The sequence below is a fragment of the Gadus chalcogrammus genome, chromosome 5 (genome assembly GCF_026213295.1).
Source record: "Gadus chalcogrammus isolate NIFS_2021 chromosome 5, NIFS_Gcha_1.0, whole genome shotgun sequence".
Lineage (NCBI taxonomy): Eukaryota > Metazoa > Chordata > Actinopteri > Gadiformes > Gadidae > Gadus > Gadus chalcogrammus.
In genome coordinates, this window is record NC_079416.1 from 10529701 (window position 1) to 10547223 (window position 17523).

At 44.9% G+C, this 17523-nt stretch overlaps 1 protein-coding gene across 1 annotated transcript; it reads left to right on the forward strand.

Moving 5' to 3' along the window:
* Positions 1 to 1710: 1710 nt before the first annotated feature.
* Positions 1711 to 11364, forward strand: bsdc1 (BSD domain containing 1). The gene is made up of 11 exons (XM_056590717.1): positions 1711 to 1861; positions 2432 to 2486; positions 2610 to 2726; positions 3062 to 3229; positions 5844 to 5898; positions 6304 to 6419; positions 6528 to 6596; positions 6951 to 7035; positions 7130 to 7645; positions 8036 to 8139; positions 8472 to 11364. The coding sequence occupies exons 1-11, from the start codon at positions 1851 to 1853 to the stop codon at positions 8499 to 8501; spliced, it is 1326 nt and encodes a 441-aa protein (XP_056446692.1). The 5' UTR covers positions 1711 to 1850; the 3' UTR covers positions 8502 to 11364.
* Positions 11365 to 17523: the final 6159 nt, after the last annotated feature.

Genomic DNA, 17523 nt, shown 5'->3' on the forward strand with positions numbered 1-17523 from the left:
TTAACCCACGGTGCAGGCGTGAGCAGCATGGAGTGTGCGAGTGTGTCTGGGTGCGATGCGTGCATTGAGCGTAATGGATATGCATCTTAAATCAAACAATATGGCCCGGTGCCTCTGTGTGTGCTGTTGTGGTCAACTTAGCGGTTCTGAGCGTATGCTAACTGATAGTGGAAACATTGTCTTCATAAAAGGCTTTTGTGGGCAGCTTTGATTTTGTGACATCTTTGTCACAAAGATAGAAACTAGGCTTTTGAGTTATAATGTTTAAAGTTATGGTTATGATGATTGCCATTGATCATGGTAACATTTATTATTTTTTAGGAGTAAGAAAATGTAACCAAATACATGTGTATTTGGTTACAATTTTGGTTAAGATGTACAATTGTTTCTTCAACCACTACATCCGACTAAACCAAACTAAAGTAAATTGTGCAAAACAGAAACTCCTAAAGATGCACTTCTTTGACTTCATATAAACTTTTCTAATACCACGTTTATTTTTGCGATGATGAATGAACACGGTGACGGACACTAAACGGACATCATGTAACGAATATAATTCCATGCCATATTACTCAATCCTGCTATTGCCATGCAGACACATGGTTAACTGATTCAGTTTAACTGATTCAAATACTAATCAATAGTGGGTTTTGCATTCACCTTGGATCAGTAGAGCCCAGTTAATTAGAGGACTGAAAGACCCAATTAGTTGGGATTGAGGGGCTGGACAGGAGGGACATATTGAGGAACATATGCACATATTGTGCAGCGTCTGGCTGAAGCAGGACTTCAATTAAGGGAGAACACTCATCCAAAAGCTTGCAGTCTGACCTATTTTTCATATACAACAGTAAAGGCTGTCTCCTTTTCACCCCGGAATACTGATGAGGAGGGAGACACAGCTGGGAGGTGGTCCGCACACATATGCAAGTGCACACACGGGCAGTTTCGCACAGATATAGCAGCACTATAAAAGTTCTACGGAGATATTCAGGTGTGAAAGTCTTGACACTGATTACACTGATTGAGGAGCACATTGAGAGGGGGCTTTAGTTGGATGCACAATGGCATTTAGTTTCTTTCATGGCTCGACCCCCTGAATACAATGGCGAGCATTGAGGTCCCAATTAACCAGAGCTCGGCCCGGGAGCGCTTCAAAGAGAGCTTCTCTGTTCCAATGTCAAATATCAAGACCAATGGTAGTTCTGGTTTCAAACATACACTGTAGAGCGCCTTCCAAGATATTTTTTTTAAGATAGAAATATTATTAAAAAATATATCTAAAATTGTATTAATAATATTATATAATATTTAGTGTTGATGTTAATGTTACTTTCGTTACAATTTCAACTTCTTTGGGTGACTTTTTGTCATTACTTCAATAGTCGATTGTTTGTAGGCTATTATAGGCTTATGCCTAGTAGCCTACTTATTTGGTTGTGCGTAATAAACTTACTATACGTTTTTTATAAATGAGAGGAATGCTATATGTTGCTTTCTAATCTTATTGTATTGATTGCAATGTATGAATGCATCAGAGCACGAAAAGATATAGCCTACAACGATGGAAAAAATGCAACCGCTCTGCTATCGGTTTATTTTGTGTACGCGTTCTAGTTCAGTTTGTCAATTCGCAGCCTCCGTAGATAGCGCTGACATGCTATTCCTTTATTCGATTAAAGCAATAAAGTAAGGTAATAAAATTGAAAACAGCTTGATCTGAAATTTCAATCATCAACAATAACTCTATTATATTCTAAATTTGCATACAAGGTGACCTATTTGTTTTTCAATTATTACCGTTGGGGTTAGAGTTCAGTAAATATTGATGATGTCATCGTCTGAAGATGGCTGAAGGGTGAGAAAGTCGCAAAATACTTTTGGTTTTAAACATATAACCATGACTTGGCATCGAACGATTTTATGTTACATGTTGTTGACTGTCCACTTGCAGAACGTCTTGTTAGTTTGATTAGAACATGAATCTTGGAACCCTGCACATTAACTAGGAAGTCTGATCTGTTTACCAAAACATTGCGCCAGCTGTTTAGCATTAGCTTAGCAAGTGAGTATTCCTGCGTTCGCCATGGGACAGAAGCTCCGCGATACATTTAAATATGAAGGACAGCATTATTCATCAAAGGACATGAATACTGTTATGGTCGAATTATAATATGGAGCCCCGGACTGCCACATTGGTAGTCATAGAAATACGCGAAATCATGGCTAACTAGTTTAGCATTTGAAGCAGTTCAATAATACCATGAAACCAATCCCTTCGAAACTCTCCTACATGTCAGAGCTTGGTGTTTTACTATGTTTCATAATGGCCTGTCCATCCCGCCGAACGTTTTTGTAATTGTAGTTTGGAGATTTGATTTATACTGCGATTATATCACGCAAGCTATGTTCTTGTTTTTTATTGCAGAGAAAATTGGTGGGGAGGGTGGTTTCAGCAAAGCATTCAGGCCGTCAAAGATAAGGTAAGTTATCAGCCCTAGTGGAAGTTGATTCTCTCTCTGCTGTGTATTTTTATATCATTGTATCATTTTATATCATTCTATTGTTGCCTCATTCAATGCCATCCTTCTGTTCCTCTCTTGCAGTCGTCTGAGGCCTATGAATTCATAAAACGAGATCTGACAGAGTTCTCCAATGTTGTACAACATGACACTGCCTGCTCAATTGTGGCCACAGCCAGCGCTGTCAGAAACAAACTTGCGGTAATATATATATCCTTAATTGAAACACAGCTCTGTCATGCATTAATATAAGTTTTTTCTCTTTCAACTGCTACGGTTAAATAGATACAAATGTACAACTACCTGAAAACAATGCCAATATCATAGCAATATATTATTCAAATGCAAGGTTTAAACGTCATACACCATGTTGCAATGGAGATGGAGAACAAAACAGTATAAATTAAAATGTATGTAATATAGTATAACTTGGTCATCTTGGCATATGACTTTGATATAGTACGTAGTGCTTCACCTCATACAACGTGTGACCTTTTTATATGAATAGTATTTTTAATGTTATTTTATGTTTTCAGGTTGAGGGCTCCTCAGAGACGACAGAAAAGGTGAAGAAAGGACTTTCCAGTTTCCTAGGGGTGATAACAGACACTCTAGCCCCTCCCCCGGACATGACAATCGACTGTGATGTCATCACACTCGTGGCGACCCCGGCAGGAACCACCGAGATCTACGACAGCAACAAGGTGGGCCATCGTGGTGTCTGTGTGGATCGGGGACAGGATAGTCGGATGGTTGGTGTGTTTGACTCCCTGCTAAAAGGTCCTGGGTTTGAGGCCTGATTCGGTTCAGTACGCCTTAGACATCCTTGAGAAAGAAGCCTCAATCCTACCTGCTTCTGATATGTGCATCATGTGCAATATGTGCAATTTGTGCTGTACAAGTAGTTGTACATTTGTATCTATCTAACCTTTGCAGTTGAATGCATTAATTTTTAATGTGCATTCAGTAAATGCATTGTAAATCACGTTCGATAAAAAGCCTCTGCTAATTGACTTAATTCTTCTTAGTAGTATTGGGGTGGAGGTGGATTGAATGTTAGAATCCCCACCTATCTCACCATGTTAAAACAATTCTCACTGCAGGGTTTAATGTTTCCCGTCACCACAAAGGATTTCATTGTTTCAGTTCCAGAGAGGCTTTTTTTGAGATTTCAGAATAGCACCAATAATAATTGCTTGGGGATTGGGCGCAGTATGCTCCAGGGAGGCTGAAGTCTGATACTAAAATCTGACCGAGTAGCCTACTCCAGTACTTTGCTTCGTTTGGTTCCCAGGTTTGCAAAATAAGTCAGATAGTTTACACCAATGAATGTTCATGTATCAAATATGTCAGTTTAACCTGTATTGTGTCAGTGTGCATTACAATCATACCAGAGCTCCACTCCGCTGCTTTTTACTGTTGTAATGTAGAGCAAGTGATTATCACTTCTAAACACTATTTTAATGTTATAGAACATTTCTAATCATGAGACATTTCCAGTTTATCTGGGTATTAGTTAGGCTACACCTGGGCCAGCAACTCAACGTCGGATTACAATTTTGGAATCGTTCATGGTTTGTTAATACTCATTTACTTGAGTACATGTTTGCACCTCCAGTATGCACTGGTGGCAACAAGGAAGTTCATACATATGATGACACTGAAATCCACTCCCACATAATTATATGAGACATAAGAAATTATTACGCACATTGGTGTGGGTTCTGTGTACTATGACTTACCTCATTATGAGAATGCTAATTATACCAGACGATAGTCCTACACATGCCAACATAGTAATAGGAAGATGACTGGCACTTATTTTTGCCCTGACCTTTTTTAGTAGCCTATCATGGTGTTGTCCATTTGTATGGTATGCCCACCCATACGAGTCGTAAGGTTTAAATCTCCCAGCTTTCCTGCAGCATTTCACGGAGGCATGCCCCCTTTTTTTTTCTAGTATAACCCTTCCCACTCGTAGTTCTGAGAGTGGACCGTACGACTCAACAACAAAAATGTATGCACCCGTAAAGAGAATTATTTTCTTTGTATTTGTACCACGTTGGTCATTTTTATGTAGATTTTAAATGCTCTTACACATTTGATTACATTGCTACTTTATTCCGGTTACCAATTTATGCATTGCACAGTCTTGCTGTGCGTGCAATACAATGTAAAGTTGTGTTGTTTGTTTTCGAGCTGGTTTGCTGAAGAGGCTTGTATAGCTAACAATGAGAAACTGGAATGCTTTAAGGTGCTACGAGCCAGGAAATTACATCATGTTCTCGCTAGAGCAGGTCAGACGTACCAGCGTGCCATACAAATGGATAGCACCATTATTTGGTTTTGGCAGCTTTCCTGCAATGGAGAAGGCTTAGAGCCCACCAAACAAGCATGAATCAAATGGACCAAACCTTTTTTCCTTGGTAGTAGAAAAGTAAAGTGCCATTTTCTACAGTAAAAGAGTCATACTTTTACAAACTGAATAATGTGACGATGGGAGTATTAGCATGATGATGCATTATTGTTGCCAACTGGCCAAACATATTATGTCACCAAAATTCATCATTCTTTTATTATTACAAATATGAATTTATTGGTCAGGCTGGCAATGGAAACATGTTCAGAAGCAGCATCTTCTGTGAAAACAATATGTTTTGGTTCGCTGGATAATTCCAGTTGGGATGTTCTCTGGCGTCTGACCCAATTTATTCCTTCTCGGGGGTAAATCGGTGGCGGCAGTAGCTCAGGAGGTAAGGCGGGTTGGCTGGTAACCGCAAGGTTGCTAGTTCAATCCCGCTCCTCCTAGCTGAGTGTCCCTGAGCAAGGCACCTGACCCTAACTGCTCCCGACGAGCTGGCTGTCGCCTTTGCATGGCTGACTCTGCCGTCGGTGTGTGAATGTGTGTATGAATAGGTGATTGTCAGGCAAAATTGTAAAGCCCTTTGGGTGGCCACTGGTTACAGATAAATTGCTATATAAATGCAGTCCATTTTTCTCATACTGTGTGTGTGTGTGTGTGTGTGTGTGTGTGTGTGTGTGTGTGTGTGTGTGTGTGTGTGTGTGTGTGTGTGTGTGTGTGTGTGTGTGTGTGTGTGTGTGTGTGTGTGTGTGTGTGTGTGTCGCTTTGCTAAATCTACAAAAGTATTTATACCCTTTTGAAGACCTAATGATAACGTTTTCATTCAGGCTGTTGTCTGCCATTTGAAACTTTAAATACTTTCTTCCCATTTAGTCCCATGAAGTAATAAATGCAAGAACATGACGAGCTTGTGGTAGAAAAAGAACCAATAGCTAAGCCTTCTATGTCTCCCTCAGGCTCGACTCTACAGCCTCCAGGCCGACCCGGCGACCTACTGCAACGAGCCTGATGGTAGGAGCCCTAACACTGGCTGCTCTGCCAGGCTGACGGACAGAACCCCCATGAGTCATTCTAGCTTCACTCAGCCCTCCTCAGCTGTTCAAATTACTGGTTGACTGTGACTGTTTTAGTGGCCACCTCTCACTGCTCTGACAATAATATTAACATGTTATTGCGACTGAGTTTAATTATTATAATAATAATGTTTAATTATAAATGTAATGTATTTGATAATAAAATAAATAATAACTATTTTACCTTTTATTTAGTGAGAGGTAAAATAAGGAAGTATCAAGTAATCCAGATTAAAAGTGATAGTAATTAATGGTGCATTTGTTGGGTGGATACTGAAAGCTGCTAAGTGGGTCATTCTCTGTCATTGGTTTCTGATTTCCCCCCTGGCCTGTCTCTGCCCAGGTCCCCTCGAGCAATTTGACAACTGGCTGTCCAGTTTCAGTATGGAGGAGAAAAAGGGAGAAGTATCAGAGCTTCTGGTCAACAGTCCCTCTATACGAGCCCTATACAATAAAATGGTATGATGTTTTACTCATTTATATGAATTGTTGTATTTTGGTGCCCGCTATATTTAAAGAAGAATTCATGAATTTTAGACACATAATTGAATTTGTCTTCTTACACAGGTGCCAGCAGCAGTGGCTCATTCAGAATTCTGGCAGAGATATTTCTACAAGGTCTTTCAGTTGGAACAGGTAAATTGCCTTACCTCTTTTTCTTCTCTTTGTTTCCAATGTGAGACACCCCTCAAAAGGGTCAAGCTCGGTTCACAGTTAGCCTAACACTGTGCCATAGGCGCCGCCTGCTGGACAGTACACATCATGGCACCTAGCTGGACGTCGATACGGTGCTGGTTTCTTAAACCAATATCCGCAGTCTCCCTGTAGGGATCCTTAAGCAAAACGCCTAACCCCTCATTAATTAAAGTAATCCTGGATAATTAATAGAAAATAACTTCGGTCCTAAAAATACATCTAGAAAGGAAATGAGTACTGAATGGGCGGAAACGTGCTGTGCCGCATCACTCATATGCAAATGTAAATCACCAGGAGGAGGCGAGGAGGCTGGCCTTAAAGCAGAGAGCCGAGCAGACCACCCACTCGGAGACCCTGGGATGGGAGGAGGAGGAGGAAGGTAAGGCGACTAAGATGTCGGACCACCCACATAACGCATGCACCGACACCCTGAACCTCTGTAACACCAGTGACCCGTCTCTCTCCACCGCCAGACGACTTCCTGGGCGCAACGTCGTCCAGACTGGATTTCACGCCCCCGCTTGACCCCCACCATCACAACACCAGCGATGGCGCCGCCGCCGCCGCACAGCCCTCCCCGTCCAGCGCGACCAGCCCCGTCATGTCCCCCTGCGGCGAGCGGGACGCCGCCATGTCGGTCAGCAGCGACAGCGTCAGCCTCCCCACGCAGCTGGAGGTCCTGAAGCCCGAGCCCACCGCCGCCACCGCTGCAGAGCTGGTGCCCCAAATGTCCAAGGTGCACCTGGAGAAACCCCCATCAGACCAGAAGCAGGAGGACCAGAGCCCCGCCCTGAACCTTCCTCCACCCGCCCCGGCCCGGCCAGAGGCCAAAGCCCAGCTAGAGAAGACCGGGGACCGGGCCCCGACCCGGGCCTCTGGCGCTGCCCCGAGACCCGAAACCACGAAGGAAGAAGGACCCCAGGACCTGAGGGTGTTTGAGCTGAACTCCGACAGCGGGAAGTCCACGCCATCCAACAACGGCAAGAAAGGTAAGCAGAGAGACCCTTGAGGGGCAGTTAGTTAGTAGTCAGTGGTTTGGGGAAGCTGAATGTTATAATGTCTAATTTTGGGAGCCCAGATCGTAATAGGATTTAGATTTAAGATACAGTTCTGCAATTGAAAGGCTTATTTTAAAACTATTTCTATATAGATGCAGACATACTTTTAATAGCTCTGATAGATGACATCTTGGTGAAAATGTACAACATTTTAAATTGGAATTTCCCTTGTATTTATTTTATTGCACCACAGAATTTTTTTTAGGAATGCTTGATTCAATATATAAATATTTGATGAGCAAACAAAATGGGCCAGACTCATCGATTTTTATAGAAGGGTTTTCCAGTTGCTCATGTGATCATTTCTCCTGCTTCCCCCAGGTTCCAGCACGGACGTGAGTGAGGACTGGGAGAAGGACTTTGACCTGGACATGACAGAGGAGGAGGTCCAACTGGCCCTGTCTAAAGTAGAGGCCTCCGGAGAGGTGAGCACTCCTTACAGACCACATGAAGCTGGCATTCACCTAGTTTAACTTCTCATTCGCTCTAAAGCCCGTGTGGTTTTTCGCATTGGTGACACAATGTCTGTGCAGGGGAAAAACTTGATGAGAAATGATATTGATTACACAAATGGGGTGCTCATGTTTTTTTACTAATGAAATCCAGAAGGATCAATACTTTCCTGCCTGATCCCCTCCCTAGATTCATTCCCACCCCCGATTCAGTTTCATCTACCGGAACATAGAAGGATGTTTCAGTCCGTCTTTTTAAACACTCAGATATCCTAAAATTGTTTTCCGTGCCTCTCCTCTTGCAGCTGGACGAAGACTGGGAGAACTGGGACTGATGGGAGAGCTTGCCGTATGCAGTATGTCCACAATTAAAAACAAAAAAAAAGCTAGTTCCCGGCAGACGAACCATGCTTAACGTGTTTTCACTCCTTGTCTATTTTGCCACCATGTCATGAATGCTCGTGAATTGGGGGTTGGGGGAGGGGGGGTTGACCAGCGGGCTTCGCTCAAACGAACCGGTTGGTTTGGGGGGTTGGGGAGCAGAGTTTGACGTGCGAAGACAGACCAAAGGCAATCCGATTTAGACAGAGCGACCCACTACCAGCTAGACCAATAGCAGTTCAGTTCTAATACCAATACGGGCAAAGGCTGGGCTTCTGATCAAGCCCACCGCAGCGACTAGTCGAGACGTGTTTAATGTTGCCCCTGGCGACGATGAGAAGAGGCTGTATATCTTTTATTTCCTTTTCCTTTCCTTTCTCTCTCTCGTGCCAATAAATACAATAAGATGCGCTGTGGCCTGCATTGGTGCACAGGACAGAGAGTGAGGCGGCAGAATAGCCGTAGGCCGTATCCTCGCTTTATCGCCCTTTTCAAGAAGAAATTATTCAAAGGGGTTGCTCTTGAAAAGAAACGGTTGTCTTTACTTTTTCTGGATTTTCTATCACCCCTGGTGGTTTGAGAATCCCTTCACGTTATGCAACTGAATATTTAAAAAGGGTGGAATACGGTCACCATGTATTGAGCTTCTACCGATGGAGATCTTCTCCTAGTGAAATGGCCTTGTAGCGTCACAGGGCTACCTAGTGTGTTCAATGCTCTGATTCAAAAACACACCATGTTTCTTCATCTTTATGGAATTTGGTCATGCTTTAATGCCAATCCGTGGACATGAATCCATATGTAAAGGCATCAGAGGAAAACCTTGAATTATATATTCTGTAAATGTCTTAGCACAACATTTAACATCTATTAGTTTACTATTGTTTGATGCAGGAAGAGGGATCCTATGTCAATGTTGGCTCAATAAAGAGAACACACACTATCCCCGGTGTCTGGGTACCAGCCAGTCCTGGACCTAGAGCTGAGCACCCTGGCCGTCGGGTTATAAAGACACAAGCCTGGATGTTAAGCGTCTCCGCTTGTTTGGAACGAGTGTCTGACAAGCAGAGCTCCGGGGTTGTTAGTGAAAGCTTGCTTAATGCTCTTGTAACAAAGTTTCATATTTCCATCATGTGTATTGTCATCAATCTACTATGGGGTGTAGTATTTATATATATATATATATATGTATATGCTTGATCATATGATATGTATGATTTGCTTTGTATTGCATATCTGTGCGATAACATGCAATAGCTGACTGAGGGTAACTGTTGTATGTCTTTTGGTGTAGAAAGGTCTTCAGCTGGTCTTTGGGTTTTGTGTTTAGAGCCAATGTTGCATGTCTTGGATTATTTCTATGTATTCACAATTTGCACCTTCAACTAATCAGAGCTGTGCTTTTCTTTTTTTTTTTTACTCTCGTTTTCCCCATAAATGAGCTGTAATTAAAGAATCAATGGCTAATTGCAGCGTCTTGCATTTCAAGTATATATTTTTTCCCTTCTAAGCCAATTTCTCGTTTAAAAACAATGCCCTGGCTGGAATTCCGGATCACTAATCGAACCGTAACTCAAAATCAGAAGTATTTGAAAACGTGTTCATCAATCAATAACTTATTTTCGACAGTTAGGACTTCTGATTTTAACTAGCACACTGACCCCATGTGCTCATTAATTGGGTATCTAAGAGGGTTAAACTCATTGGCATTAAGTGTTAGGCATTGGCTATTCCTCTGCATGTAACTCTGGGTGGTTAAACGCAACGTAGCAGGCAATTAGAAAGAAACTAAAGGTCAAAATCAACCTTCTGCTCTTGAATGACCTTTGAATTTTTCACAGTTATGATTAGCATAATTTTCAGAAATTCTAAAATATACATATTTGTGCACATTCTGAATTTTTGGACGATGCAGCGCATTTCTCTTTTGAGGAACCTCCCTAGCAACTGGTGTGGTGAAATTAATTACAATGCATCAAAAAAGCGTCCGCTAGGTGACACTATTGTACCATGTTTCCTGCGACCATACATGCCACTCCTTCATTGAAGGTAGCCTCCATCTCATGGTTGGCCGGCGTTCTCCATCATACCATACCATTTCATTTAAGGCTGCCATATGTCCATCATACATTTATTCATTCTTCTGTGGTCGGCGTGCAAATTCCTCCCCAGTATATAAATTGTGGTTGCACATCCGCGGTGGTTTTGCTGAAACTAAGATGAATGCCCCTGTTCACCCCCTCTTCCTGCTCCATTTCCCCCTTGCCAACACGCACAGAGGCATGTTTTGGTGTTGGGCGCGGTCATGGGGAAAGGAAGAGGAGGCAAAGGGTCTTCTATCATTCATGAGTGTGACTCTCAACCTACTTCACACAAATGTCAAGACGAGCTCACCATGAATGAACGGTGCAGGAGAAAGCAGCCTCTTCTTCTCTTTGATTGGTTCCTTTGATCTCCCAGCGAGACTATGGAAAGGCTAGAAAGGCTACTATAATCTCAAAGGATTAGGCATTCGCTGTGGAATCAAGTCTACCGTTTTCCAAGACACGCAAAGAACCCATCTAAGGACATGATTCATTTAGCTTCATTTTTTTGTTTATTTATTTTACTCGTTTTCTTTTCTCATGTTTCTGGCAGTTTGGCCAATTAGCGGTTTACACCAACGTTGCCATTGGATGATGGTGCGTACAGCGCCTGCGAAGCACTCTGGCAATTTTAGCCACTTTCCCACTGCGTGGTTATGGCTTGTACATATGCTGACCTGACTGCTGCTCTATGGTAACTGACGCTCCCTATACGTTACATTCTTTCTAACGGTATCCCCATGCTGAGATCTTAGTCAGCAGAAGGGTTGTAAAGGAATTTCCTGTTATAGCCAACCGCTCTGTGAGCCTGGATGAACGTGTGGGTGTGTGGGTGTGTGGGTGTGCGTGTGTTTTACATTAACCACCAGCCTACCAACGTGATTAGTGTGAGTCGTTCCACAAAAAGGAGATGTCAATGAATACCATTACAATTGTGGACCATTACTATAACACCGTGTACAGCCCTTTTTCTCTTTCCCCCATGCAAGACACGCACCACTAGGATAATATGCCACGCCCCTCTCATAATTCCAGCCCATAATAATGTAGCGCCATAAAATTAATATGCATATCAAAAAACTGTGAACATGATCTATGATCATTCCGGCAAAATCAGAGCTGTCTTAAAACAATCCTACATATATAGGAAGTATAATGTTGTCTTCGGAGTGTATAATTCTCAGCACATTGAAGGGACAAATCCTATAACCCCCACTGCTTTTAAAAAATACACAAAAATACCTATTTTCTGGTGGACCAGACCGACCGATGGTGTGCTTGCATGTCTGTTTGTACGAGTGTGTGTTTGTGTGCACATGTGTGTTAGTGTTTCAGAGTATTAGATAATCTATACGTCAGTTACTGGTTACCAGTATACAACAGGCAGACATCAGCAGCGTATCAGCACACGGAGCACGGCCGGAGAGAAGATCGACAAAAGAGGAGTAGAAAGAAACGACCTCTTGAGATGCCTCAGGATTTTTTTTCCATGACAAACATCAGCGTTTTTTTTTTTCCAAAGCTGCGCGGTGGGAACGGGCCACTTTGTTTGTGTGAAGCGGTGTCTGGGAGGAATGTGGGGTTGTGATCGAGGGGCTGGTGGCGGGACGGTGGAGTGGGGGGGGGGGGGGGCTGATAACTCCCACTCCCATTCTAATCCATGGGTCGTGACAGTGGGGGGCTACTCTGGGTATGTCTGAAGGGGAATGGAGGCGGGGGGGGGGGGGTTGCAGCGGTAATACGGAGCTCTGCCAAATTAAATGTTTGGTTGAACAAACCCTGAACCTCAACCGTTCATCCTTCCTTTCTGTCTCTCCCCGCCCCCTCTCTCCCGTCCTTCTCCTCCCCCCCCCCCATGTCTCCCCCCTCCCCTTTCTCTCCCATGGCTCTTCCTCGTCATCTGGGAAAGTGAGCAGCGAGTTCTTCCAGGGAGCACCGCGGAACCAACACATATTTCACTCCGCGCTTTCGACTTAACAGGCGTCTCTCTCTCTCTCTCTCTCTCTCTCTCTCTCTCTCTCTCTCTCTCTCTCTCTCTCTCTCTCTCTCTCTCTCTCTCTGTGATGGACTTAGCATTCCTTTTTGATGAGTATAAACAGCCGGGAGAGAGCGAGTACAAACACAGCATTGTACCTGCGGCTGTCCTTGCGGCATCCGCTCAGTTCTCTATCTGTCGCCTCAGGGTCTTCTGAAAGTACTCTTCGGCCCATATACATGCCCCTCTCTAATCTCCTTCCTCACCCTCCTCCCCTCATTACCCCTCCTGTTCATGGCTATATTCATTCATTTATCAGCCACAAAAAACGCCACCACCAGACTATTCTCCACAGCTGCGAGGCACAGGCAGACACATTTATCTGTCTGACTCCCAACGCCCCCCCCCCCCCCCCCCCCTCTCGTTTTCTTTCTGTCGTTCTTTCTCTTCCCTCTCTTTGTTCTCTTGTGCTTTCTTTCCATCATTCTGTCCTTTCTTTCCCTCCTCTCTCTCTCCCTCTCTCTCTCTCCACCGGCCCCTGGACGGGGCCCTACCCTCATCACAGGGCCCTCAATGGCCCTCGACTGCTCCAATCTCTGGTAATTGGTGGTTGAGGGAGAGGGAGAGGGCGAGGGAGAGGGCAGTGGAGGAGCTAGCGTCCCCGCCGGCCCCAGCATGGCCTGGTTTGACTGTCTGCAGTAAGAGTGGATTAGACGAACCGTCCAAAACTCCCTGCCCTCCTCCACCGTCAGTGGACAAATAAACGCAGACAACCGTGTGACATGTTTTATGGATCTGTCATGCAGAACCAATGCACACTTTCTCTCCTGAAACTTATCGACCGGGGAAGAGACTCAAACCGGCCTCGATGGGTATTTGAAGTAGTTCTAAAAACCGATATTTCAAAATAGTTTAGCCTGTAACAGTTACATAAGAAGTGGTAAAAGCGTTAAATCTAATTACGCCTTCAGAGGATGATTAATGGGCTTTATTGTCCCTTTAATTTCAGTTTGTAATGCATAAGATGTGCTATTAGGTTAACAGATGCAATAGTTTTACGGAAATATTACTACGCTAAACCTTGGTAGTTCTCGCTGTGTTCTCTCACCACAGCACCCACACTCTCTTTGGTGTGGGTCTGCAGTGAGAGGACACTGAAAACACTTAGTGGCCGTCCCCCTCACCTTGCTCACAATCTCACATTCTGTGTTAAGTTCAAGCCGCACCTTTCTGCAGTACAGCATTGGGATGCTGTATCTAACGTACGTTCAGCTTTTTGAGTGTGTGTGTGTGTGTGTGTGTGTGTGTGTGTGTGTGTGTGTGTGTGTGTGTGTGTGTGTGTGTGTGTGTGTGTGTGTGTGTGTGTGTGTGTGTGTGTGTGTGTGTGAGAGAGAGAGTGTGTTCACACGTACATGTGTGTGCCTGTGTCTGTGGGTGCATGCATGTGGGTATATGAGTGTCTGTGTGTGCGAGTGAATTTTTTGGTGTGTGTGTGTGCATCAATGGAACGGATAAGAAAAAAAATGAAAAAAACATGGGACTCTCCCAAGGGATCCAGACTAATCCTAATCCGTGTCTACAGTTGTGTCCAGCGGCCAGCCCTCCAGATCTAGGTCTGGGGGGAAATGATGGCAGCCCTCTTTTTTAAGACTCCTCCGCCACCAGCAGCAGCACCAGCACCACCTTCACCACAAGCACTGGCCAGCGTGCATGCACCCCACTGATCGGGGTAGCCCCCCAACACCGGAGAACTCGGCTTCTTCCGCTGTCCTCAACGCAGGGGATCTGATCGACACAGTGAGGGAGATGGAGCGCCATCTGCCCTGCCACAAGATTACACAATCTGGCCCTGGGCCAAGAAATCCTCTGGCCCAGGAGATTACGATATGAAATATAGGGCAGCGGGTGTTGGATGGCGTAGCTTTTGGCTTTCGATGGCGACCGTTTGTTTTTCTTTGTGTTCCTCTTTGTGTTCTCAACTGTGTCCCCTGTATGTGTGTGTGTGTGTGTGTGTGTGTGTGTGTGTGTGTGTGTGTGTGTGTGTGTGTGTGTGTGTGTGTGTGTGTGTGTGTGTGTGTGTGTGTGTGTGTGTGTGTGTGTGTGTGTGACAAAATTGTACGGTTGACTTCATTTCTACGAATGAGTCTGCAACTTAGTTTGCATATGTGCACGCTTATGCATGCATCCTTTTCCGCTCCCCACTTAGCGTGCCCCTTTTCTATTTTTTTTTTAAAATCTATAATAAAGGCAGCTTGAAGCCACATTTCAAATCGGCGTGCTGCGTAATTTCATCCTCCCTGCTGGTGGTTGATTTACACCGGCACCAAAAGGGAAGAAAAGAGGAGGACATGAAAAAAAAAAAAACTGGTGTGGCTGGTGAAGATAACCACTAATAGGACCTGAGCCTGGTTGCCATGGAAACTGTGGCTACATCGTCGGGCTGCCTCAGCCCGTATGCCACATTGGTGGAGCGGTGGGCAAAGCTTAGCTTCAGCTCAGCGCCACCCCCGTCCGTCCGTCCGTCCGTCCGTCCGTCCGTCCGTCCGTCCGTCCGTCCGTCCTCCACCTCCACCACCCCCCTCCTCCACCTCCACCTCCACCCCCAGCGCTCACCTTGGGATGGTGTTCCTTTTGTTGTGGTTGCCTTTCCCGACATGGCTTCTTGGAATCCCCCACCTCCCCAACCCGTTTACGTTAACAACAAAACAAACCTGCAGAAAAGCCACAAAACCGGTTAATTACGCTCACACCTCTCTCTCCTCCTCAACACCCCCCCCCCACACACACACACACACACACACACACACACACACACACACACACACACACGACCCGTGCTCTATGCCTTGAAGCAGTCCAGAGCCAGAGCGCCAGCAGTCAGCACTCTGCATCCCCACACATGGCTGCGGTCACAGTGTGTGTGTGTGTGTGTGTGTGTGTGTGTGTGTGTGTGTGTGTGTGTGTGTGTGTGTGTGTGTGTGTGTGTGTGTGTGTGTGTGTGTGTGTGTGTGTGTGTGTGTGTCTGCGCGAGTGTGTGTGTGGGGACTGTTTCGGATCAGTTTATAAAAAGCATCCCATTCGGGGTAAGTGAGTGTGTCTCTGGTACCCCTACAGGCTTCCAGCCCCAGACTGATGCGTTACTTGCAAGGGCTTTATTGCTGCCGCGTTGCGTCATCCTCGCCCTCGTGCTTTGGTTTCGTGAAATGGCTTGCTGCCGCCCGCTCCCAAAATCCCTGCTAGGAGTTTCATTAATCTACCAATGTGATCTCATGGCTCTCCACACTTTGAGTTTTTTTGTCTCGCTTTGTTTACAATCTCTTTCAAACAATTCGCTGCGCCAAATTCACCTACTCCTTTTTTTTGGGTGGATTTTGTTAAGCACTCCTTGTCGCCTCTACTCTCCGTCTCTCTCTCTCTCTCTCTCTCTCTCTCTCTCTCTCTCTCTCTCTCTCTCTCTCTCATGCCCCTCCTCTCCTCAACTTCATCCTCTCCACTCTCAGAGTCTCCTGGGACATCTCGTTCGTTAGCTATGGGATGCCTTCTTTTTTCCTTTCTTGTCCATTTTATTTTCACCCATTTTGTGGCTTACGCAAGGAGAAATCATGTGGCACAATTGCATTAGCACTGGCAACAGAGCCCTCACTTACCACTGAGGCATCTGTAGAATGCTCCTTTACACCAGCCAATTCTCACACACACACAAAGAGGCCCTTCTCCACCCTACTTGTGGCCCCAGAGGCTCTGCATTGCTGAGTTGTTTTCCTCGTCCCTCATCCCTGGTACGTGACAGCAGACCACATCCTTCATGTTAAGAAACTCTAGTTATGTAGTCCGTGTTTGGCCTCCAAGTGCCCTGGCGAATACAGAATGTATTGTGTTGCAAGTCAATACTTAGTTTTTTTTCATATTCATGTTCGGGGTAAGGCTGCGGCTAATGTTGTTTATTAGCTTGAGATCCATTTAGATGCGGAACATTAAGCTAGCTGTTTAACCGAAGTGTCTAAGTGCTGTACACACATTTATGGACGGATGATCATGAAGTTTTATTAATTTGTACATTAGGGATCGGTAAGTGTAGCATCGTGTGTGTGTGTGTCTGCGTGGGTAGACTAAAAATAGAGAGAGATGGAGTTATATAGACAAGGTGAGGAGAGAAAGAGAAAGCAAGAGAATGTCTATTAAGTCCGGTCCCTGGACTTTTTATTACCTGTCCATTTCCCCCCACTTTCAAAATGACAAATTGATATTCATAGCGCTGCCACTAAAATAAATACCAGGCATTTTAAAGGTTAATGAAATAGCTCTGGTAGGATCTCCCAGCACCCCGTCTGCGGCATGCAGCCATAGCAACGCACCCACAGTTGATTTATGCCACAGATAATCAGGGGCAGAGACGATGGAGCCTACAGGTGTGGACACAAACACAGAAACATGTACACGCACACGCATGCACAAGCACAGCCGTGCATGTGCGACCGCAACCACAGGCTTTTCTTCCGGATTTTGTGTAACAAAACCTCATTATCAAGTGGTTTTGCTTCCTCTATTTAATACCCCCCTCAATTTGGCAAGTCCAATCATTGTCCTTCATTGTCATTCAGGCATGCAACTTGCTGGCATTCACGGCAGACACACTTTCACTTTCCCTGTCGTTCCCGCTACAACAGACACACACACACGCACACGGACAATCGCACAAGCACACACAGGCACACAGGCGCACTCACTTACACACACGCAGGCAAACCAACACAGGCACACGCACACATCTGTCACTTGCCAAGCGTGAAGCCCAGTCTGTCTCATTCTGCAGCAACAAGCCAGACGCTACTTTGTCGGGCAGACGTCAAGTGCGAAAACACAGAGTGTCTTCTGCTCATTGCTCATCCTCTCCCTCTCCATCATCTCCTACCACTG

What these genes read in the sequence shown, in the direction of transcription:
- bsdc1 (XM_056590717.1), top strand. An exon ending in TTCAGGCCGTCAAAGATAAG is followed by an intron (nt 2,487 to 2,609) that starts GTAAGTTATCAG and finishes CCTCTCTTGCAG; the next exon opens with TCGTCTGAGGCCTATGAATT. An exon ending in ATCCAACAACGGCAAGAAAG is followed by an intron (nt 7,646 to 8,035) that starts GTAAGCAGAGAG and finishes TGCTTCCCCCAG; the next exon opens with GTTCCAGCACGGACGTGAGT.